The following is a 25,147-nucleotide window of genomic DNA, read 5'->3' on the forward strand; positions in this document are numbered from 1 at the left end:
GTTGGTTCAGCGACTGCCTTCGGCTCAGGTCATGATCCCAGAGTCCCAGGATCGAGTCCCGCATCGGGCTCCCTGCTCGGCAGGGAGTCTGCTTCTCCCTCTGACCCTACCCCCTCTTGTGCTCTCTCTCTCTCTCACTCCCTCTCTCTCTCAAATAAATAAAATAAAATCTTAAAAAAAAAAAAATCGATTCTTTTGTAAGAATAAGATCACCATTTGTAAAATAACTTTTGTTCACTGAATTCGCTGACTTAATGTAGCTCACAAAAAAGAAATTCAACCCCAAACTCTTAGTAGGGAAAAAGTTCTAACTGTAAAGATGCCAACAGGAAGAAGACCTATAGACCAGACTGTCCAATAGGATGTTCTGTGACGATGGGCATGTTCGAGTATCTGTGCTATCCAAGGCAGTGGCCACTACTAGCCCAGTGGTTCTCAACTTGAGGCTCATGTGCCCTCCAGGGAACATTTGACATCTAGAGGCAAGTTGTGGCTGTCACAAGTGAGAGGGTACTACTGGCATCCAGGGCGTCAGAGCTAAACATCCTATGATGCACAAAGAGTCATCTGGTCCAAAATGTCCGTTGCGCCAAGGTAGAGAAAATCTACACTAGCCACAGTGACAACCGAGCATTTCAGATGTGGCTATGTAACTGGGGTTCTAAATTTTTTATTTTATTTCATTTTAATTAATTTAAATTTGAGTTCTAGAATAAACAATTTTGAGGCTAAAACGAACAAGACTGGAGTTCAAATTTAAACAGCCATGTGTGTCTTGGACAGTGCAGCTACAGAGAACGTGCATAAATAGAAAATAAAGGTCTCGTTTCCCGAGTATCTTCAAGGAAAAGGAAGATTCTGAGGCTTAGGATTGGGGGAAAAGGAGCATAAATAAAAGCATAAAAGGGAACGCCCACGCAGCTTGAGAACACATGCGCAGACACCACACAGGTGAGCACAAGAGGAAGTCGCAGGAAAAGCGCCCCTTCCGGGTTCACGGGCAACTCACTCTTGCAGGGTCTCCACCCCCTTCTCCTTGTACTGCAGTTCTTGCTTCATCTGGGTCAGCTCTCGTTTTAATCTGGAAAGCTAAAGACAAATTACGCGGTTTTTTTTTTTCCCCCCAAAAAAAGCTGTGGTGAAAATGACTTCTACAGTTGTTAGCACTGTCATCTAAGTTCCTGATCGGCTTTCGACCCACTGGATCATCTATCCTCTCCACGAATTTCCATCCTCACGCATACACAGCAGCCGTCCTGGAAGGAGTGTCTCCTTAGATACAAGAATCCCAGATCACTGACACATTCCTGCCTCTGTGGAACCGGCAACTGCTTGCTTTCTCAAGGTAGTGATTTACACATTCCAGTCAGCAAACTACGCAATACTCGTTTCATCCTCCCTCTGCTTACTACTTAGATCCCACACGTGAAGCGCTGTTGCTGAAAGCATGCTGTCCCACTAGGGAAAGTCAATCCCCTGAGTGCTTACTTCAACAGATTCTAGCACCCACTGCAGGCCTGTGTCAAGACTCAGGGGCTGGGCCTGGCGGCTCGCGTGTTTCGTCAACGCCGCAGGTGTTTTTCTCAGGTGCACTAGATTCTGAGAACCCCTGCACTGAGACACTCTGGTTTCGGGAATGAGATGCCAGAAGAGGCGGCTTCGTTTCCAAGATGTCCCCCTTCCCACACAACCAAGATAAGGGACTGAGGGAAGAAACGGGGTGGCACATAACGAATTCCGGTGTCACTGGGAAGGAGCATCAGAACCGTCTGGTCAAATGCCACTGCAGGAAGGATTTCCCTAGGAATATAGCAACCAGGGAAGACCGGCAGCTGCCAAAGCTGCCGAAGGTCAAGGCTGCCATCCCGCTAATAAAGGGAAGCAGTCCTTTGAGATCAGGGCCTAATGTCACCAAATCTTTCCAAACTGGGTGGGAGGAGTCTAGCTTTCTGAAAAACACAGAGGGATACAGGCGATTTTTTGTTAGATGGGCTGTGGTTTCAAAAGGAAACTTTCCCCCTCCTCTTAGAAAAAAGTGAAGAGTAAAACCAAATGTAATAATAATCCACAAAATTGAAAATCTTACCAAAATATGAGTGTTAGACACACTGACCACCATTAAGTGAACCATGACAAGCAATATTACATAAAAATACATATGGGGCTTCTAGTTGTGAAAGCACTCATTTTACTCACCCTATCCCGACGACTTGCTATTTCTGCTTTAATTTGGTATGGGTCGTACTTTGTATTTGCTGAATATCCAGAGAAGGCTAAACAGAAGGAAAATATTTTATTTTATAATGGATCCTTTAAAATAAGTAAATACACATAGACAGGAACTTCTAAAATCGATAATTAATTCTAAGTCTCCGATTTACAAGTTGGCACTGGCTCCTAAGGAATTAACATCTCACAGCCTCAAATCTGGATGTTTGATTTCTTCATGAGGCCTTTCTACATGATTCCACACGAGAAAATACATGGCTGTCGATAAACCAAAACTCGACAGCAAAATTACTAGGGTTAAAAACCAGAGATACACTCGGCGGGGCTGGGGGGGGGGGGTTGATTATGGTATGGAAAACTGCTCTTACTACAGAAATAGCACATACGGTATGAATCCATTTGGACTTCCTTTGCAAATGCGTACACACACAGGTGCCACCAAGGACAGAACCCAGAAGCTAACGGCGGTTATTCTCAACAGTTTCATCACAGAAGCTTTTATTTCTATTTTCGTCATATCTGTATTCTCCAGATGAACCATTTTGGACCTAAGAAGGGAACAACTACTGAAGACTCATAAAAGCAAACAGACGACTTGGTAGTAGCGTGTCAGTATCTGGCGGGCTTGAGAAAAAGCTGTTCTCGCGGGCCCTGTACTCGGGGCACACGGCAACGGCGCACGGCCGCTTTTCTGCCCGCAGCGTGCTGTGCTGCGTGTTTAGCTAGAACACACCACACAGCTAAGTGCTTCCTTCCACAGCGCAGCACGCGGGGCTCCAACTCCCGAAGAGCCACAGCATCGTGAGTACGAACAGCCGGTACGTGGGGGTGAACGCGACGCGGAGGGCCGCCGAGCTGTGTGCCGAGCACAGTCAGCCAGACGACAAGAGCCCCGCCAGCGATCCGGCAGCTCGAGCCGTTAGCAGCTGCTTCCCGTGGCTACCGCCCCGCTCGCCTCCCTGCATTGCTTTTTTCTTGATGCTTCTGTCTCCTCTCTCTTAGGCTGCGGAAGCCGTCCGCTTGTGTGCGGCACTGACGTGGTCTAGCCCTGCCCTAGCTGGTGGGGTGCTCCCCTGTCTTCATCTGCGGCCACCCCATGCTGGTGTGACCTGCCTCCGGGTCACTGACAGTAACTTCACGTGCTCAGAAGACCCATCTGCAGCACCAGCATCTTTCCTTGACTCCTTTGATCTGGCTACTGAGGGGTGACTGTCATTCAGGCAACTAGGTGCCAACGGCTAGAAACTAGCTCAAAATCATTTCCTGCCTTTGTAACAGAGAGGATGGCTCAAAGTCATCAAGTGGCTTACACAGCAAGACTGTTTAATAGCCTCAACTAGAACTACATCCCAAGTGAATGTGAGCAATCCGGACAGCTCTTTTAAAAAACAGTTCTATAAAATACTTACTACTGAAGTCCCTATCAGTCCGAATTTCAAACCATTAGAATCTACTAGAAATAAATATCTGGAGGAGCTAAGCATTTGCCCACTTTATCCCAAATGTTCTTATATTTAGAATCGTAATCTCTCGAAGACATGGAATACGATATTTTTTCAAATAGAATTCTTTCTCAGACGAAGACTATTTCCAAACCCTACAGCCTCCATCTTGACAGACTCTTTGGCTTCATTTAAGATCAGTACTGAAAGCCACACCTTATACAAAAGCCCTTAAGAGTCAGAAACCATTTCTGTAAAATCTCCTGCACATTAAACTCCTGGGACTTAAAGCTTTCCCAGACCCGAGCCGAGGGGACTTCCGCTTGGACCCGGATAAGAAGCCAATGAGCCCAGGGCTCGCTGACTCCTCACTTCCCTGTGTGTCACCCTGCATTTGAGGAAGACAGTGCCCACAGTTATCACCTGGGATTGTTCCCATTTGGGGTAGAAAGGAACCCCATCACCCAAGTCCAGGGAAGTTAACTGCAATGTTAAACAGCAGTAACCACGGTCTGAAATCGTCACAAAACTCCTACGCAATTTCATAGGGAAAATTAGCAGAGAGACTTGAAATAACAGAATACAGCTGGACAAGCACACAGCAACCTGTCCCCCAGTTCTCCTTCCTAACTCACAGGACCCTGAGCTTGTCAGGTACGCCCGCCCCTCTCCCCTGGGAGACTCGGCGTGTGCCCAGTCCTGGAGGGGTAGGGAGCCTGACAAGCCACGGCCTCACGGAGCGCCGAATCCAGCCCACTGCCGGAGGATTCAGTTATGGGACAAGAGATGTCCTTTGTCCGGGTCCATGGGGGTTAGCCTTTTGTGTTACTTACAGCTGAAACCATCCTAAACGACAGAATAGGTTTTACTTATGTAGGTAGCATTCATGTTAGCTTTGCTACAGTCTCTAAAATTGTAAAATTCAAGGACTGGGAGGAGGGAAAAGGCAACTCAAGTACCTAAAACAGTGAGTGCATTCATCTTCAAATACTAAGGAGAGTTGTGAAGACTGGCATAACTTTTAATAATATAATTCAACTTATAAAGACAAACTCTTAGTTCCTTACATCTGCCAGTAAGTCTAACGTAACCCATTTCTTGAGTCCAAGGAATACCTCAGGACTCCAGGCTCCATTTTTCACGGCACATGCTCCACAACATTTAAAAAAAGAATTATCTGTCTCTGTTAAGACATGTCTCCAATCTCAAGGTTTATGATAAATATCAGACTTTCACCTCTAAAGCTTTCTTCTCTCTTGAAGACTTGAGAGTGGGCACTACTATTAAACAGCTTAAGGAGTCCACTCAGGCATATGGTAGTACTTTGGGGGATGTGAGACCAAGGTTACGGTCTACCTGGACCACAGCAACGTAAACTATTAGACCTTGCTATTAGAAGGTGCCTTTCACATTTATTTCATCTATTCTCATAAAATCTGTGTGAGAGTGGGGCGCCTGAGTGGCTCAGTCGGTTGGGTATCCGACTCTTGATTTTGCTCGGTCATGGTCTCGGGGTTGTGGGATCGAGCCCCACATCAGGCTCCGTGCTCAGCATGGTGCCTGCTTGGGATTCTGTCTCTCTCTCCCTCTGACTGTCCCACCCCACCCCCCCGCCTGCGCTTGCTCGCTCTCTCTCTCTCTCTCTCTCTCTCCCTAAAGTAAATCTTTTTTTAAAAAAAATCTTTGTGAGAGACAATGATTACATTTCCCCACTTGACAGAGACTAGGTTTGTAGTGACTCGATCTACATCAGTCAAAAAGGGACTTCTGTCTGAAACTTGGGCTCCTGTGGGCCAGCTGCCCAAGATTCTTTAATCAGATCAGCTTTCCCAGCGGGAGAAGGCATGGACCTCCAGCTCCCCAGGGCCGACTGTCCAACAGGTGAAGGTGACCTGTGCTTTTAGCACTTAGATGCTGCAGACCCCAGTACTGACGTTGGATTTCGATTTTATGGCATATTGAAAAGGGAAAACACGTATGCTGGTGTGTCTGTCTGTCTCTGCCTCCCTGTTTCTCTGCTCCACACAGGCCTCCTCTGTGCTGTGAGAACCTGAGATCACCTGAGGGCACGACACGCTTCAAAAGACCAGCAGTCCTCCGAAGACGTTCTCTGGGCAGACCGCTCCTTAGGACCAGGTGTGCACCTCCAGGCATCAGCACTGCAGGGAGGTGCTCAAGGAAGCCAAAAGAACTCTGGCAGAAAGAACGGCAAGCCCTGACAGTTCCCATGCTGACAGGTACTAATTACCAGAGCAGCGACAAAGGCACGCATGTAAATAACTCAGGCCAACAGGGGACATGACGTGTTTTTTTAAAGGCACCATAAGCAAAGGAAGAAAAAAAATCGAACAAGCCCACTCAGAGGTGACCTAGAGAAGTTAACACAAGATGCCACCAAATTCAAACCAAGCATTCTCTCAGAAATGTTCTCTCGGGCGGACTAGGGGATTATCTCTCAACAGACTCGGATGCTCTGCAATCACCTTCAAGACTGAGTCTTACCAACTAACAACCTGCGAAAAACGCTGCGTGATCCATTTTTCTCCTGCCAGCTCCAACATGCTTGCATGAAGGAAAACAAAAGGTTGAATGGATGAACTGTGGCCATTATCCCAACCTAGACAGTAGAGGAGAAACCCTCTCCAGGATAACCAGTGGAAGACAGTCTTTGTGGGATGGGCTTAAAGCCTCAGAAAGAATGTTGGCAAAACTGATAACTGATAAGGTCAAGCTTCACCACCACCTAACCCAGGAATTCAGGGTGGGTCAGCACTTTCTCATGGGAGATTAGGCCAACTCTCCCAACCACCCAAAGATACTTTTGGTGCAGACTTTTGGTAGTTCCTTGGAGCTAGGATAACAAAGTCATATGCCTGCTGCTGGAAGAGACCATCACAAGTCAATCTAGACTACTGGATTCCCAACTCTGGGAATCACCTGGGATGCTTTACAAACAAATGTCTGGTCCCACCCAAAACCAATCAGATCAAAATCTCTGGGAGTGGGGGCCAGGCAGCAGCTTTTAAAAGCCCCTCTGGAGATTATACCCTGTAGCCAGGGTTCGGAGCTATTGGTGTAGACCAGGGGTTGGGAAACTTTTTCTGCAGAAGGCCAGACAGTAAATACCTCTGGTGTTGTGGGCCACATGGTCTCTGTCTCAACTCCTCAACTCTGCTGTTGTAGCTACTACAGACAATAGGTAAGTGAGTGGATGTGGCAGTGTTCTAACAACACTTTATTTATAAACAGCCAGAGTGGACAAGAGTCAGCCCAGAGGCCATACATAATTTGCTGACCTGTAGATCAGACTATAATTTACCCTGCAAATGGTCATGTACTTCATCCGAATGCATCCGGAAGCTGAAGTTTCTCAGGAAGACTGAACGATTAGCTCCAGAATAAAAGCTTCCGACATAACAAACGTATTCAGTGGAAAAGGCAAAGAGAAGAACACATTACAATGAAGAAAGCAGGACATCATCTTCTAGATGAGGAATCAATTCATTCTTCACCCAGAGAGAATTACGCTCACTGTATGAAATAAATGCATGCAACTGGAGACAAATTTTAAAGTAAATTTTAAAAAAGAAAAATACCTCGCTCTTTCCACCTCTAGATATGAGCAACGTTAATAAGTTAATGAAGCAAAGTGTACAAAACAATGACTTAATGCAAAGCAAATACAAACGTAACCACCCAGGTCAAGAAACACAAAGGTCTCCAATTGTCAGGTAGTACTTTCACTTTTCAATTTTTGTAGCGATCCTGAAGGCTGCAATATATTCCTTCACTACGACAATTTCAATAAAACGCCTTTGCCAGCAACACAACACAACACGTGAAGAAAGTAGGAAAAAACTACAACACGGAGCCGCAGAGAAGTAGCGGCTGAGCGTCAGAGAGAGTGCGTCCGCGGCCGAGCAGCTCCCACCCCGTGCTCTACGGAGCATAAAATAGGCCTGGCTACCGAGCAGCCCCCAGAAATAAAGCAGAGTAGGGTTCTTAGTCTCACGGGGACATGTACATTCAAATCCAGCCAGCATCTGAATCTGTTTTGCTCAGGGACAAAAAAAGGTCAAGGCTTGGATATTCTTAGATACCAGATGGCCCAATGTTGACACAAAATCTCTTCTCTCCAGTGAATGGAGTTTTATTCCGGTGATTTCCAGAACTCGGGGAGAAATCAGTGAAGGGTGTGGGAGAAATGCACCTCCCCTCCTCCCACCCCCCCCCCTGTACCCTTCTGCTCCAATATTAAAAATGGCTGTTTTAGTTCATTCCTCTGTTCACCATCATTGCCTTATTCTTCCCCACCATCCGCCATTAGGGATAAACTATGTCCCCAACATTTAGTATTTACCAACAGCAGGTGCTAAATAAGTATCTGTTGGAAACTAAATGAATAGTTTGGCAATCCTACCATGGGCCACAGGAAAGCCAAGAAGCAGATGGTGCTCTGCCTTCCATTTGCCCCTTTTAGTGTTGCAGAATTGCCAGATGACTTGTCCATTTATAATCGGTCTTTATTTCCAGATAACTTGAACAATGAGAGGGCAAGGTGTTTCAAAAGCACGATTAGCTCTTTTGCGCTGCCTCTCCCATGTCTAGGAAACAGTACAAGGCACCAAAGGCCACGTACACAAACAGGTCTCGGTTCAAGTCCAAGTTCTACCATTTACTGGGTATGTAAACTTGAAGAAGTAACCTAGCCTTCCCAATATCGTTTCTATCGTTGTGTACAACAAAGATAGCATCATGTACCTCAGAATGTTGCAATCCCAACAATGCAGAGATAATAACACTAGCCCACTGAATACTGGCTCTTTTCCCTTCAAGTCACTGCCAATGAAGGAAGTAATGAGAAATAAGTCCAGATGTTACTCTGCTCCCAGTACCAGAGCGCGGAGACGCCTCCCTGCTTTAGATGACTAGCCCTGACAGCAATCTGGGCTGTGTGAGACCGGCGTGGCCAGAGAGAATTCCTTTGAGTCATCTAAAAGAGTTTTCCTCATCGTAATTGGTAGTTCAGGTTAAATGGCAAGCTGAAAAGAACTTGGTCAGAACCCCAGGGACAGCAGCAACCTGGTAAAGCACTTAGATTAAGTTCTAGATTCCATTCTGAGTCTTTTCCCAGATGAGCCAAGAGGCCCTGGCAAAATCCACTGGCATCTCCAGCCCTTCACGAAAACAGGCAGGCCCAATGTGGCCCCCGAGGCCACTTCCACAAGTGGATGCAGAGACCGCGCCTACACAGACACTTCTAGCAGGTCGGGATTCTGATGAGCGTGTCAGAATCTCAAGTCAACACTACAGAGTCATCTGCTTCCTCTACTAAAGGTTTCCTCATGCACCACTCAGGACAGCATCTTGAGTATCGCCTTTTCACTGGGCAGTCATTAAATTCTATGGAGCACAGGAAGGAATATAACTGAGTGCAATTCCCTACTTGCCCAAATGCCAAGGGAGAGAAAAGCCCACGGAAATACAAACACTGATGCTGAGGGATGTCCCAGCATTAAAGGACTACAAGTTCTCAGTGCTCTTCATCTGCGGGCTCAGCTTTGTCCCGGGACGACTCCTCTCTTGCTTCCCCCAGGACTGGGTGTGGAATCCAACGGGGTGCTCGATGGTCCTCCTACCCCTGCATCCGCAAGGGCTCAGGTCCCGAGCCCCCACCTTCACTGCAGCCGAAGACTTGGAGGCACGGGTAGTAGGCAATCTTCCCTTGAAGCTATTTTTCTTTTTCAATCACTGGCAAGGAACTTCCTGCCAAATTTTTCTGATACGTCTTTCTCCCATTCCATTCTTATTAGAAAAACCAACTGGAGAGCCTTTGGAGACTTAACCAAACCCAACTAGGGGACAGATATGGTCCCTAAAGGCTACTGGGAAAAAAACATTCTATTAGGTTGAATCATATGAGACTGCCAATATTCAGCCCTTTTTAAGCTACAAAAATAACAACTTCATATGGTTCAACGTAGCTTCTATCAAGTCACTTTCTAAAAGGCTTCAAATCGCTAACCCTATGCTCTCAGAAACAGTTATAAGCCACTGCTGCAGCTAGGTGTAACCTCGGAGGTACCAAGTCCACGGGCTTCTAACGCTATGAGGCCACTGAGAGAGACCATATGCTGGGCCATAAGTCATCTCAGTAGAATCCCAAAGACTGAAATCTTACATGTGTAGTTTCTGACCACAATGGAATTCAATTAGAAATCAACAGCATGACATCTTTAACAAGTGTCAATAACTTACTTTTAAAGAACCCCTGGGTCAAAAAAGAAACTTGTACAAAGGACATGAGAAACCATTCTGAAATCACTGAAAAAATACCAACATTTGTGGCATGTACTTAAAGTTGCACTTAACGAAGAATTCATACCTTTAGAGGTCATGTGAGAAAGTAAGAAAGCTCTAAAATCAATGATCTAAGTTTCTACTTTAGGAAGCTAGGAAAGGAAGAACAGAGTAAAGCCAAACTAAGAAGCAGGAAGAAAATAATAAAGAAGAGAAACCAATAAAACAGAAACGGACAAGGAACAGGAAAAGAAAAAAAAAAAACCCAAAAGCCAGTTTATTGTAAAGATAAATACAATCAATAAAAGTTTAGCCACGCTGATTAAAAAAAAAAGACACAAATTATTAATATCAGGAATGAAAGGACACCACTTTGGAGTGTCTAGATATTAAGAAAATGGTGAGGGAATTCTACAAACAGCTTTATAAACTTGACAACTTAGATCTGCAGTTGGCAAATTCCCTGCAGGCCGAATCAAGCTTGTTACCTGTGTTTATACTTTTCTCAGAGCAAGCCACACACATTGGTTTATGTACTGCCCCTAGCTGCTTTTGCACTATAAAGACAGGTTGAGTAGTTGCAACGGAGACCATATGGTCCACAAAGCCTAAAGTATTTGCTATCTAACCCTTGATTAAAAAAAAAGTTTACTGACTTTTGGATTAGATGAAATAGAGAAATTCTTTGAAACACACAAATACCACAATTGATTCAAGAAGAAACAGAACATCTGAATAGCCTTGTATCTATTAAAGATACTGAATTTATAGTTACAAACATTCCCACAAGGAACTCAAGGTCCAGATGGCTTTTCTGGTGAATTCTATCAAGTTCTATCAAATACCAATCCCACACAAACTCTTTCTGAAAAGAGAGGAAAAGGGAACGCTTCCCATTTCATTCTCTGAGGCCTGATACCAAAATCAGAGGAAGACATTATAAGAAAAGAAACTCTGGAGATAAGAAACCAGCCTCCAAAAACTAGCACTGGGCTGACCACTGCATTCTGACGGATAGTTAAAAACAAAAACCAAAAACCAAAAAAAATCTCGTAGATAACGATATTTGAAGAACAAGAGATAAGACGACCTGGAAGCAACCATTAAACCCGGGTCCTGACCTTCTCCCAGGGAACGCGATGCAGAACTCTCTTCAATTCCTGTGACAGAGGGGACACCCCACCCCTCTCCTCCCCACAGCTTGTAAGGCGTATTCACCTTCAACAGTAGTTGCAATAAGACCGACCTCTGGCCCCTTGGCCTTAAAACTCCATTCTGACTTGCAACACAGAATAAAGCTCTGACCGTGTCTTTAATGCTCAAGGCTGTGTCACCAGAGCCAAATACCCGGCAATGTGACAGTCATGTCACAGTTAAGTCTCTCCATGTCTCAACTAGACTTAGGTTGTTGTAACACAAAACCTAGCAGTAGCACCTCCACACATTCTTCCCAAGCTCACTGGCACCCACAACACTCACGGCCCTGTGCACCTGTGATGGGCTGTTCAGCGTGGCAACTCTTGTTGGGAGGGGACAGGCTCCAGCAGTGACTGACTGTGTCAGTAACAACATGCCTTGTTTTCTGAGACTGGACCAAGGGTTCCTTGAACACCTGAGCATCTGCTGAGTACTAATGAAATGGGGGCCCACGTCCAGCAGCCTCGAAAACTAAGAGGGATTCCCTCTGCGAACATCAGTGTGCGTCCGTCTCACTGAGGGTGCGGGAAAGAGCGTCCCGCCGACCCCCTGGGTTACACTGAGTTCCTCCACCTTCAGCGGACTGCCCCAGAAAGAAACAGGTGCTCGACACGGGCGATTGCTCCCAAATCTCTCCAGGCAGGAGGCAGGATCACTGAAACTGCTCTGTGGCCTTCCCAAGGTGATCTATTCACGGCAGAGATCTCTGGGGGAAGCCCCTTTCCGCACTGACAAACACGACACGTGAGATTGTTTCATGTCGCTACCGGAAACTCGCTTGTCTATTTTCTCCCTTCCCCACCCGAACGGAAGGTCTTGGGGGCAGGGACCTCTGTGTTCCTGGGCTCCACCGTATCCCGGGGCCCGGGCACAAGGCAGGCACTTGAGAAATCTTCGCTAAAGCAGTGGCTGCGGGGTACACCTGACTCCAGAGCACAACACTGATTCCCTAACAGTATGTGCTTAGAAACTCTAGGAAGCGGTCTTGCCGAGTCAAGTTCGGGTTTGCAGGTAACCTAGTGCAGAGGTGGCTTCTCAAGCCATGCGTGTGAGCCCCAGGAGGCGGTGAACTCACAGCTAGTGTAGGAGCGGCTGTCGTCCTCACACATTTTGTGCAGCTGCCGGTATTCCTCCTGAGCCAGCTCGAACCGCTGCTGCTTAATCTGGTAGATTTCTTTCTTGGCATTGAGAGCCTCCTGGGCTACAATCAAATACTCCTTCAGCATCCGTTCCTGCTCTCGCCGCCACTGTTCTCTGGGATCCTCAATCTGGGTAAGCTCTGAAATGGAAAGGGTAAGAACGTAAGTGACTTAAGAGTAAAATCTTTAGGTCGACCAACAGTCATGCAGTCACGCAACTAGTCGATGTGAAAATTAATTGCCAGGATGCACATAATGGAAGCATCTACGTAACAAAACTTCCTATAGTGCAGAACACCTTCTGTTCACATACCCACAGTTGAGATGAGAAGAAAACTCTACGGACATGAAAAGGTTGGCTGCAGGGGGGCTGAAGGCCATACCACACAATTTTTCACACCGTGAATAAACACTGGCAGAGATGAAACCAAATGAGCTCATCATGGTCAAACTAACGGCTATTTCCAACCTTCTTCTCGTAGACTTCTTTGGCTCGGGATGCCCCTCTGATCCAGCTTGCTCCCCTCCCCCCTGCCTCCGCACCACACCTGCAGCGCTTCTGCGACGTTTGCGACCTTCCTCACCTCCTCCCACCTGTAAATCCTCCCCTTTTCCACTCCGGCTTTCTCACTCTACAAGGGAGGCTCATGCCTCCCTCTGGCTCCAGCTTCTCTCCTGGGCTCCCATTTTCCTTCCAACTGCCCCCTACATGCATCTCCCCCTGGAAGGACCCAGAGTAATTCTAGGTCATCCGTCCAAAGCAGAACTCATTCTCACACAGCGTCCTTTTACTACCAAAACCGGAAGCAGAGCAAACAGTGACACCGCAAGCACGTGCTTATCCTTCTGCCTCGCCTCTCAAAGTGAGCGGCATCGTCTGGATCTGCCCACTCAGCCAACCTGGGGCTCATCCCCAGAGAGTGCCTGCTCTTCTCCCTCACCCAGAATGTTCCATGGGTCATCAAGAACTGGTGACTCCTGCCCCTAGATATAATAATGACTGGCGACACACCCTTCACTCCCTCTCCCCTGAGTTCGCTCGGATCCTCATGACCCCTCTCCAAAACCGTGCAGGCTTCCTGCCTCATCCCACCAAAGGCCATGCTCAGTGCACTCACCGAAGCTGCCTTCCTAACTCTGCTTGCAATTCTTTAGCACATGAGTATCTTTTATTAAAGCAATATCCTCCGCATGATGTAGGAGTCCCGAGACTAACTCACCAGCTTCATTTCTACTTTCTGTCCTTTCCCCAGGATGAATTTTTCCAAAGTGCTGCAGCTTCTGTCCTTTTCTGCCCACCAGGAAACCCTACCACCTTCCAAGTCTCTTTGTGAAAGCAGCTCCTTTTTGGAAGCCTCCTCGGCCCCTGCAAGCACATACGCCTCTGTGCCACGGGGAGGACTGCAGTTCTTGCCGCTGGGTGCCTAACTGCTTCCATGCTTCTGTTTCCCTCCTACTAAACTGCAAGCCCCTCAAAGGCAGGCACGCGGCCTCAGTCGGTGTTCTAGTCTCAGGAGCTTTCAGTCATCCAAAAGCCAGAAGCAATCGGCAACTGTTGACTGCAAGCTCACTGAATGTGGAACGGACGGGGCAGCTGCCTCTGCAGGCAGAGGACCACAGTCCGGAAAGCTGATCCTGAGACTGAGGAGGCAGACTGAGCAAACGGGCCAGACACCCAGACTCGGAGAAGGCTCCCCTCCTTCACTGCGACAGATCTCCTAAGGGACATTTCAACACAAGTGTTGCCTCCATGAAGTAAAAAATGCAAAGCCGTGTCCCTGTTCCAAACCTCAAGACCCCGGGCTGTGCTGGCTATTTTAACGATGACATATTGGTAAATACATGCAAAAGTAAGGGAGAGCTCAGAGAAGTGCTGGCAAAATTCCCCCAACCCAAATTCCAAATAAATATGCAATACACCATATGTTAACTAACTAGAATTTTAATAAAAATTTGAAAAAATAGAAAGCAAGCAAGCAAGCAAAATAACTCTTTTAAAATGTACCTGGGGAGCTCTCCTCTATTTGCTAGTTGGGATGCTACCTGACTCACAAATCGTTTCATAAAGCCAATTAGATCTTAATAAATAAATAAATTTAATTAAGTGTGCTTGGCCAAGACTATAACAACAGCCAAAGGGTGGAAACAGCCTTAATTCCAGCATCTGATGAGTGGATAAATAAAACGTGGTCTATCCATACAATGGCAGGTTATTCCACCGTAACAAGGAATGAAGTGCCACTTCATGCTACCACACGGATGAACCTCACACACGTCATACTGAGTGAAAGAAGTCGGACACAAAAGGCCACACAGTGTATGATTCCATCTATATGAAATGTCCAGAAGAGGCAAATCCAGAGAGACACAAAGGAGATTTCATGGTGGCCGGGGGCTGGGAGGCTGGAGGGGAAACGGGGAGTGACGGCTCACGGGTTCCAGGTTTGACTTTGGGGTGATGAAACGTTCTGGCACCAGACAGAGGTGGTGGCTGTACAATGCAGAACACACCAAATGTCCCCAAACTCTATACTTGAAAATGGTTAATTTTATGTTCTGTGGATTTCACCTCAAAATGGTTGAAAAAGTAAATGTCATGTCATGTTTACCTTAGCACAGACACACAGACACACAGACACACACACACACACACACACACACACACACAGTGCTTGCTAGGATGTTTCAAGGAAGTTTTCCCTTTAAACCGCCTTCCGCCAATACCCCCTACCCCCCTTCACACTGCCACCCCAGGCCCCTACTGGAAGGCCCCTCCAGGCCTCAAAAGCTCACACCAGGAAATGAGAAACCAAATACAACAACAAAAATCAGGGTCCTGAGCTAGCCCGGAGCTCACATTCCGTGGGCCTGGGGCGGGGCAGAGTCACGGCTGTGTCCACAGCACTGAGGACCGCCGTGGCCTGCGGCCATGGCCCGCACTCTGCCCCGTGCACCAGACGCTCTTGGGGGCCTTGAAGGCGGTCAACCCAGGTCCCTCTGGTTGACCTGCACGGTTCCAAGTTAATATCTGACTCCCCTGCATGGTTCCAATTTAATATCTGACTCCTCAGGTTCCGTGCCTTTAAAGAGTTTTAAAGCTGTGCTATGAAGCCTTGGGTTCTCAGGAGAAAGTTTTCTGGAACTCGGTGTTTGGCCTCCACGTACATTTTATTACAACAATAATAACCTTTCTTGTTCCTGGGGAAAAAAAAAAAAAGTTGGGTTCTCTGATGTCTTCATCACCCGCAGTGCTGAGTCATCCCACTTACACTCAGTGGCTAGAAGAAAGTCCTTGGTGGCTACTCAGTTTTGGGGCTCATGGCCATGTCTAGAGTGTCACGTGGGATCCTTGAGGGTAGACACTGGGTCTCACTTCCGGCGTCCCCAGAGCCCAAAGAGTGGCCAGCACAGAGAGGCGCTCTCAAACACCCCCTGCGACAGCGAGCAGGTGAGCGAGAACGCCCACAGCAAAGAAGGGGGCACCGAGGGATGAGGGCGTTGGGTTTACAAGAGAGGCGAGCCAGAACGGGTCCAGGGCCTCAGTGGCAGGCAGACTTTCCAGAAAAGTTGTGTAAGGCAGATGCCTCTGCCATTCAGTAATACCGCCTGGGCTCGGAGAGGCCAAAGACTGCTGATGAAGCCCCGGTGCACATGTGCCCAGGCCCATGGGGCAGCAGCCCTCACCTGCGGGGGCTGCCCACCAGCAGCCGGGAAGGGAGGCCCAGACAGCAAGACACCTCGAACACCCACAGTCATGAGGCACCAGGTCAGCTGGGGCTACAGGGAGGGCCGCCCTCCGGGAGCCTCACTAAGCACCGCTCTCTGTCCGGTGGCCGGTGGATTTACCCAGAAGCCCTCCTGCCCCTTAGATAACTGCCTGGGAGGGCAGATGAGCCAGGGCAGCTCCTCTCCCCACTGCCCAGTCTTCAGGTAAGGGTTGCAATCAAGTGCAAGGCTGACCACCGCCTATCAGAAATTCCACTGCCCCAGGACTGAGAAAGGAAGTCTCGCCATTCAGCTTTCCGAATGCTGACTCGGGAGGCTGGCCAGGAGGTGCCAATGCAGGAATCGGCCCCAAAGACACCAACCTGGGTCGACCGCACTAAGGGGAGGTGAGGAGCCATGGGACCGGAGTGAGCAAAGAGCTTCAGATCGCTCACGGGGCTCGGCATCGCGAAGCCCCGGGCCCTCCCAGCCTACCCCACACTTAATGCGCTGAAGGACAGAAAACCCGCCGACGGGAAGCCACGCTTCATGTCCCCAGGAGTGAAGAATGATTAAATGACATAAACACTGAGGGTAGCTAGAATGAAAAGGGGAGAGAGTGCAAAAGTGGGAATCTGAGAGAGAAGTGGAGCCCCCCGCTGGGACCAGATGGAGGAAGGCTGAGGAAGGGGTGACAAGCCAAGAGTGAGGGGCAGAGACCAGCATGGAGCCTGTGAACCAGGGTGTGCCAACGTCGGCCCCACGGCCACTCGGGGCGCAGCGCATTCCGTGGCAGGAGGTCCCGCGCAGTGCACGAAGTTCCGCAGCAGCCCCGGCCCCTGCCCACTCGATGCCCACTAGCTCCTCTCCCGGGCGCAAAAACGGAAAATGCCTCCAGACGCTGCCAAGTGGTCCTGGGAAGCAAGATCAGCCCTGGTCGAGAGCCACGGGCTCTACCCAGTTCTTCCAAGAAAGCTGGTGTGCTTCAAGGACCCACTGTATTATTTGAGCTGTAGTCTTTACACAGTTTTCTCCCTTCACAAAGATCACAAAGGCTTGGTATACTGAAGCTGAAACTGAATGTGTAAGACAAAATGAAGTTAAGGTAATCACTTGGACATTTATTGTTCCAAGAACTTGTAAGCTCCACTTTGCAATAAACCACCTTCTCATTATGAAAGATATTTCTATTTCCAGACTGCCTGGGAAATGTATTCCTTTTATTAGGCACTAAAACCATCCATTAAACATATCCCGTGCTGGGTGCCTGGGTGGCTCAGTTGGTTAAGCGACTGCCTTCAGCTCAGGTCATGATCCTGGAGTTCCAGGATCGAGTCCCGCATCGGGCTCCCTGCTCAGCAGGGAGTCTGCTTCTCCCTCTGATCCTCCTCCTTCTCATGTGTGCTCTCTCTCTCATTCTCTCTCTCAAATAAAATAAATAAAATCTTTAAAAAAAAAAAAAAAAACATATCCCGTGCAATCCTGGGCAACACACAAGCAGAGCAGCCAGACAACGGCTTCACTTTTTGAAGAACTCCACAAACGACAACCTCAGGTCACATTTTTAAAATCCAGCTTAATGCTGCATTGGATAGTAACGACTGCCTCAGCTCTACAAAGAGAGTTCTTAACTCACTCACATATAATAACTCAAATGTGGGAGTCTACTTACTATTTATGTGGTCCATGTAATAAATTCCAATTTGTTTATCGTATACAGTCTCCCATCCTAAAGGAAGTTCATCCCCAACACAATCGGCAAAGGTCAATGGCTTTGTTATCCTGCAAAATAAAATTAGAAAAGCAAATCTGAAAGGTCAATTTCGTTAAGTTTGCTGAATCGACTCTAGAATTAGGTCTTAATACAAAATTAGGTATTATCTCATCTAATTGACTGCTTCTGCTCCAACTATTTAGTTGGGAAATTAATTCACTGGCTTTGCGTGAATAATATTCAGCAACAATATCAGTACACTCGCAGTTAAAAGCATTCCTATCTCAAAGTGCAACTTTAAATAGCAGCGAAAATCGATATGGACAGTTACAAAACAGGTCAAACCAGCATCTTCCTCCTATGCTTAATGAGGTGATGGCAACAGAACACCCGTGTTTTGTTCTCATTCCCTTACAAATGCCCCCCCCCAAATGTTTCCGTACATGACAGCTTAAATCTATCTAAAACGTATTGGTTAAGTTTCATCTACCAGAGGTCATCAGTTAAGGAGTTAAACATTACCCCCTGACCAAATGCAAAAAGCCCAGCAAAGCTGGCACCGATTCAAGGAGATACCTACTCCACACTGCCTGTGGTCCTTAGACAGTAAGAGTCGGAAACTGCAAAGGGTCCTTTTTGTTTTCTGGAGAAAAACAACAAAAGCACATTGTCTACAGACCTCTCTCTTTGAAGTAAATGTAGCTAAGGAAACCTTGGCTTGACATAGATCGATAAAGGGTTTCTCCCAGATAAAGGGAGAACCGCCCCCTCCCCCACATACCATGATCACATTGATTGACAAGACAGCTGTTGTATAAAATAGGCCACGCCTTGTAATTGTCTGCGTCTGGGCAGCTATCTCCTCGACTGTCTCTATAAATGCACACTGACTGGTATGCATGGGAATCCGATAACCTAAATTTCACTAACTCAATCCTCCCACATCTTCTGTTCAAGTCCCTGGCCCCAGGAAGGTGAGATACCGCAACCAGAAGCCAAACCTCACAAGACCAGTATGAATTCTGAACATGTTATTTCCCCAAACTGGTTAGACAACCAGGCTCTGTGTCTCCCAGTAGCATTTAGGAAACCGATAAACACCATCAGAGTGGCATAGATTGTAATTCGTCTTCATTTTACACATAGTTTTAAGATGTTAGAGTCAATATCAAAACAGAAAAATACAGAAGGTAAAATCCGCCACAGACAGCCTGCCAAATACAAGGCACTCAAAAGTGCACAACATCACAGGATGAGCCTTGGGCATGCCGTCTGTCCCACCATCCCGCAACACCAACGTCCACAGCACGATTCCCCTGCAGGCCCGGAATGGCGTGATGGTGGCGCGTTCCTAGTCAAGCAAGTAACAGCAGGGTATTGTGCATGATTCCAGTCCCGAAGGGGACCAAACCACAACAAAAACAATGCTACTTTAAGATAAATGGAGTCCTGAGCACATCTCTGCCATTCTAGAGTCACATATAAGATTAGAGAAAAATGCCCAAGCACTGGTACATTCTAAGCAAGTTCACATCTATGATCTCATTTCATCAACAAATAGAGGTGGGAAACCTGACCTTACAGCACTATGGAGCCCAATTCACTTCATTAATTCAGAACTGCTATAAAACTAGAGGCGCCTGGGTGGCTCAGTCGTTAAGCGTCTGCCTTCGGCTCAGTTCATGACCCCAGGATCCTGGGATCGAGCCCCACATCGCGGGGAGCCTGCTTCCTTCCCCCTCTCCCACTCCCTCTGCTTGTGTTCCCTCTCTAGCTGTCTCTCTGTCAAAAAAAATAAATAAAAATGTTAAAAAAAAAAAAAAGAACTGTCCTAAAACTATCTTAAGTTCCTATTTTCATTTTTCGATCCAATAAACAATGCAGGTAATTATAATAACACTTCCATACTTGTTCTAAAAATAAACAAAATGACACATCTACTGTCTCGGTGAATTTTATTGTGGCTTGATACAGAATCTGTATGTCTCGGATTCCACTTTCTTTCCAAACAAAGCATGGAGTTTGTACAGTCATCCACAGAATCAGTACTACAAAGCTAGCCGATGAGGAGGCACGCCTCTCACAGTCCAGCTCACGTCAGAAGCAAGGTCTCTCTGCACCCACAGAGAAGTTACCGAGTCCTCACTGTGGGTCTCATCGATCCACAGGGCCCACACTTTGAGCCCATCTACTCACCTGACAGTAAGTAGTCTCAACAGGCTCAATAATGGAAGTTTCCAACTCCCAAAAGACAGAAGTGGTAAGCTAGAAGGCAAAGACAGGGGTCCCTTGGGCAGGCAGAATGCAGCAAAGGGGCCATCGAACAGCAAGGAGAAGCACATAAACCTACTCCCTGGCTTCACCCATCGCACTGTGAAACACGCACACCTGCGGCAGGACACCCATGACGGCCAGCTTCTAAAATGGCTCCCAATGCTTCCTGCCTCCTGCTGTTCATGGCCTCATGTGCTCCCCTCCCCCGCTGCATAGGGTGGAGCTGTGCGACCAACAGGATACCGTGGAAATGAGTGTGTGACCTCCGAGGTGGGAGTCATAAAAGACACTGTGCTTCCACCATGTTCTCTCAGATTGCCGGCTCTGGGGGAAACCAGCAGCCATGTTGTGAGCCCACTCAAGCAGCCCAGTGAAGAGACCCAAACGGAGAAGAACGGAGGTCTCCTGCCAACAGCCAGCACCAACTTGCCAGCCACCTGAATAAACCACCTCGAGAGTGGATCCACCAGCCCCAGTCAAGCCTTCAGATGACTGCAGCCACAGGCAGGATCTTGACCACAACACCTCATGAGACCCAAGCAAGGCCCACCCAGATAAACTTCTGAATTCCTGTGCGACAGAAATCATGCGCTCGCTGTCATTTGGAGGCACTAGCTTTCAGAGTTTAATTTGTGATGCAGCAATAGGTAACCAATAAATACTAAGCCCTCACATCCCTTTCCCATTTTATCAGATACTGTAGTGGACATTTGTGGTGATGATCCAGGCTGTCCTCTACTAGGAGGCAGTGAAATGCAGAGAAAGTTTCTTCGTCCTATTTAAGAACATTAAAATAAACATCTACACTGCTCTTCTGATTCATCTATCTATGAGGATGACACACCCTCCCGATTTCCAGACAGCTGCAACTTCATCGCATATAGACACATTTTGGCATGACTTTCAATAACAGCATTGAGAATGTCTAAATTTATTGTCCTAATTATCATTCCAAAATGTTTACGGGACAAAGACTTCATGGTTTTCTGTTGCACAGCACATGCCTCCATGAACATCTGAAACTGGACCAATACCAAAATGATGTTTTTTTCCCAAGAAAGGTGTTGGTGAGTAACATTACTTCAGTGATGAGTAAAGTGCTTCAGATGAGTTGTTCAGTTTTCAAATGTATTTGATCACACTGCTACAATGAGGAGAGCTGAGTAACCTGGTTCCCTTTCATTGTCAGAAGGGCAAGGTCTGGGAGTCTGGAACAGTGGAGTTCTTTTGGTATTAGTTTTTCAGCAAGGAGTGCTTTCTGGCCATTGTTGGCTAAAAAGCATGGGTCCTGCATGTCAGGCTGAGGCCGGAAGCCACCTGGGCGCGATCTCATCCATGGCCAGAGACAACCAGGACCCTCGGCACGGTGGGGGACTTCCTCCCGGACAATCTTGTGACCCCTCATGCTGCTAGTGGTCATCCTTCCAACTAGGTGGAGACCCTGATGTCCAATGGCTCTTCCTCAAGAGCATGTGGTTCTTCTGCAAGAGCCCAGCACCAAGGGCCAGTCAGGGCAAAGCCCTGGGCCAGTGTTCCGAGTCCTCCCCAAGGCAAGCCCAAGGTTCTGTCTCCACTCACAAGTATGCCGGCCCAAGTTCCTAAGTTCTCATCTCTCCAGAAACTTAATGTTAGATTTTTCCAACTAACTCCTTCCCCACCGCAGACTCACAGACTTGGGCATTTTTGTTTCCATTACAAAGGGTTTAGGAACTACACCTACATAGGAGAAAAATGTCCATTCATACCACCACTCAAATACAACCATTATTCCTATTTTGGTGTGTTTTCCTCCAACTTTCTTCTGTGTTCTTTTGTTTGTTTGTTTTTTCTGACATAGGCATGATCGCACAGTATATACAATGTTTTATCCTGCCTTTTCCACTTAACTTTGTAACATGTATACTTATTAATTCATACCTTGAGTCTCTCCCAAAATTCCTGGAGATGGCCTAACATTACAGCCTAAATATTCTGCCTCCCTTGTTATAAATTCTCTGTAAACATCACCTGGCATCTTATACAACCATTAAAAAAAGAACGGAGTACTGACACATGCTACAACGTGGATAGACCCTGAAGTCGTTGCACCAGATGAAAGAAGCCAGGCACAGAAGGCCTTTGTGTTGTGTGGATCCATCTATAAGAAGTGCCCAGATTAGGCAAATCCACTGAGACAGAAAGTGGATCAGTGGTTGCCAGGGGCTGGGGGAGAGGTGATGGGGGTGACTAGTAATAGGTACAGGGCTTCTGTCAGGAGTGATAAACATGTTCTGAAGTGAGACAGTGGTGGTGGTTGCCCAATGTGAATATACAGAAAACTAATAAACTGTATGCTTTAAATGGTGAGTTCCACTGGGGCGCCTGGGTGGCTTAGTCGTTAAGCGTCTGCCTTCAGCTCAGGTCATGATCCCGGGGTCCTGGGATCGAGCCCCGCATCGGGCTCCCTGCTCGGCAGGAAGCCTGCTTCTCCCTCTCCCTCTCCCACTCCCCCTGCTTGTGTTCCCTCTCTAGCTGTCTCTCTGTCAAATACATAAATAAAATCTTTTAAAAAATAAATAAAATAAATAAATAAATGGTGAGTTCCATGTTATATGTGAATCATACCCCAATCTTTAAAACTGTGATGAAAGAAACATCTCTGCTTATTTTAAAGCTCATAATCTGTATTTATAATTATTTTCCTCGAAAGGGTTCAAGAAGTAAATTTTCAAGGTTGAAGAATATGAAGCTCTTTTCTCCGTATCTCAGATTCAATGCAGAACCCTCACAGGAAAGTATAAGGAACAGGAAATGAAATCACCTAAAACTCAGAAGCCCTGGATTCATGTTTTCATTTGTTTTCCCTTCTTCTTTGTCCTACAGCTCATTTTTCCACAGCAGAAGTCATGCTACATACAATTTCATACGCTGATTTTTTCATTTGCCTATTTCCCCGTGCCCTTCACCTCCTTGTCAGCGCCACTTTCCATCACGTTGGCATCTTCCATCATTTGCAGTAAACCCTAATTCATTTACCAGGGACCTTGGGTCATCTCGTTAGGTACGTTCCAATTCTCTGCTCTTTACTGTGAAGAATGAATATGAGCTGACAGTAAGCACTTGATATAAACGGCCGAAGTGCATTACCCTCAGCATGCACTCCTACCGGTGAGGTAAGAGATGGCTTTTTCATTACCCTCTGGGGATATCTTCAATGCACTTGCTTGGGCGCTCAGAATAAACTCTATGGCACAATCGTGCTTTACTCTCAAGGAACACGTTGGTAGGGAGTAGAGGGTAAGTTAACAGCATTCTCAGAATGCGGGGGAGCAGGGAAACATGGTAAGCGATGAACTGAGAAGCGGGGTACCCACTGTCCCCATGCTTCAAAGCGTGCGCTCGCGGTGGCCAGCTCTCACCAGTCCCCCCACCCCGTCCCCTGATCCGAGCAACCCCAGCCAGGAGAGGCGCTCTCAAGCCCCCTCAGAGAGATTCCCACTGCAGAGTCTCCCCTTAATGAACGGCTCTCCTTGGCCTCAGCAGAGGTAATGAACACGTTCTGCGGGCCAATCTTTCCGGAGTTGGTCCACGAGAAGGGAGAGAATGACGGATGGCACCGATGCTGGCTTCTTCTTGCGTCCATTTGCCTGTCACGTCCTGCAGGGCTTGCGGCTCTGGACCATCTCAGTCAGTGCCGGCTCCAAGAGAGCCATTTATTGCCGCGAAACCCTGGATGAGTCATTCTGTTTCTCCCTGGGCCTCCGTTTCCCAATCTTCAAAATGGGGATGAGCGAGCAAACCTGCCAGGGTCGTGCTAGCCGGGCGTGGGCGTCACAGCGCGGAGCCAGCTCCGTCCACTCCCCTGCCCGCCTCCCCCTCAGTTCTCCAGGAGACCTGCTTCAGACTCCATTTGTGTCCTTTTGCTGCTGTAACAAATCTCAACAAACTTGGAGGCTTTAAACAACACAAATGTATTATCTTCCAGTCCTGGAGATCACAAGTGCCGCCGGGTTTCACAGAACTAAAACCAAAGTGTCAGGCAGGCTGCATCCCCTCTGGAGGCTCTAGGGAGGAAATGTATTCTCTTGGCTTTTCCAGCTTCCTCCATCTTCGAAGTTCGCCACGGCCAGTCGAGTCTTTCTCAGGATGCCATCTCTCTGGTTTTCCCTCTCCCACTTACAGAGACCCCTGTGATTACACTGGGCCCAACCAGATAGCTGGGATAATTCCCCCCCCCCCCCCCCCCCCCGCAAGATCCCTAACTTGTTCACACCTGCAAAGTCTCTTTTTGCCACGTCAGGTAACACAGTCCTGGTTTCCGGGGATGAGGACGTGGACATCTTGGGAGGCCACCATCCGGCCAACCACAGCCTGCCACTGGGGAGGGCTGTGCGTAGCGATCCAGTGCCTCCAAGATTGTGCCCTCCCTCCCGGCCAGGCTCAGGGCGCTGGAATCTCTGACAGCAACTACACCAAAGTGCAGAAAAGTGGAGGAGGGCAGCAGAAGGGGAAGGCGGAGAGAAAAGGTTAACCACAGATCCTTCGCGTATTTTCCTTACCAAAAGGGAGACCAGGATGACCCTAGGGCACCTGTATACTGCCCGTTCCAGTCTCCTGGAACAAGATCATCTTTATATTTCCAACTCGTGCTTGTTTTTAATATGCTATTCAGAGGGGATACCAATGTTTCCATTTCTGTTCCAAACCAATCCTCAAGAAATTATAATGACTTCCCTTCAACTCTTCTGACCTACCTGGCTCCCCGTGAGCTTTACAGCTTGCTGGAATAGGGACATCAACTTAACATGGAATCTAACACGTCACATCAACTTAACATGCAATGGTTATAAAGATTATAAACAGATATTTCACTTTTTTTTCCTACAAAGTCTACGTTTTGCACTCAGAGCCCACCTCATTTTGGGCTCGCGATGACGGACGTGTGCAATCGCCCACGTGGCTGTGGCTACGGGGCTGGACAGCACAGCTCCAGGGTCTCGCCTCACTCTGTCATCGTCTGGTTCTATGAAAGATCACAGCAAAACCCACCCACTGAGACTGAGAGCCCTTAAGAAGTATTGAGCCTGAAAAGCCATCTTCCATAAGCCCCTAGTGGGGATCTTGAGAGATTTCCAAGGTTTCTAAGACCACAAAACCTCATGCAGGGA

At 47.5% G+C, this 25,147-nt stretch overlaps 1 protein-coding gene across 2 annotated transcripts in view; it reads right to left on the bottom strand.

The window, feature by feature from the left end:
* WWC3 (WWC family member 3) overlaps positions 1-25,147 on the bottom strand; it is a 115,982-nt gene that overhangs the window by 60,491 nt on the left and 30,344 nt on the right. Inside the window, exons 2-5 of one of the 2 annotated variants that reach the window (XM_025857721.2) lie at positions 17,685-17,794; positions 12,244-12,447; positions 2,197-2,273; positions 1,010-1,089 (exon numbers count right to left, since the gene is read on the bottom strand). In XM_025857721.2, the coding sequence (XP_025713506.1) occupies positions 1,010-1,089; positions 2,197-2,273; positions 12,244-12,447; positions 17,685-17,700 (377 nt within the window). In that variant the 5' untranslated portion in view covers positions 17,701-17,794. Of the gene's footprint in view, positions 1-1,009; positions 1,090-2,196; positions 2,274-12,243; positions 12,448-17,684; positions 17,795-25,147 lie in introns of those variants that run through there. The other variant, XM_025857720.2, reaches the window with a different exon arrangement.

Source organism: Callorhinus ursinus, unplaced genomic scaffold, assembly GCF_003265705.2.
Source record: "Callorhinus ursinus isolate GAN/ISIS: 27379988/994484 unplaced genomic scaffold, GSC_fseal_2.0 scaffold16, whole genome shotgun sequence".
Classification (NCBI taxonomy): Eukaryota; Metazoa; Chordata; class Mammalia; order Carnivora; family Otariidae; genus Callorhinus; species Callorhinus ursinus.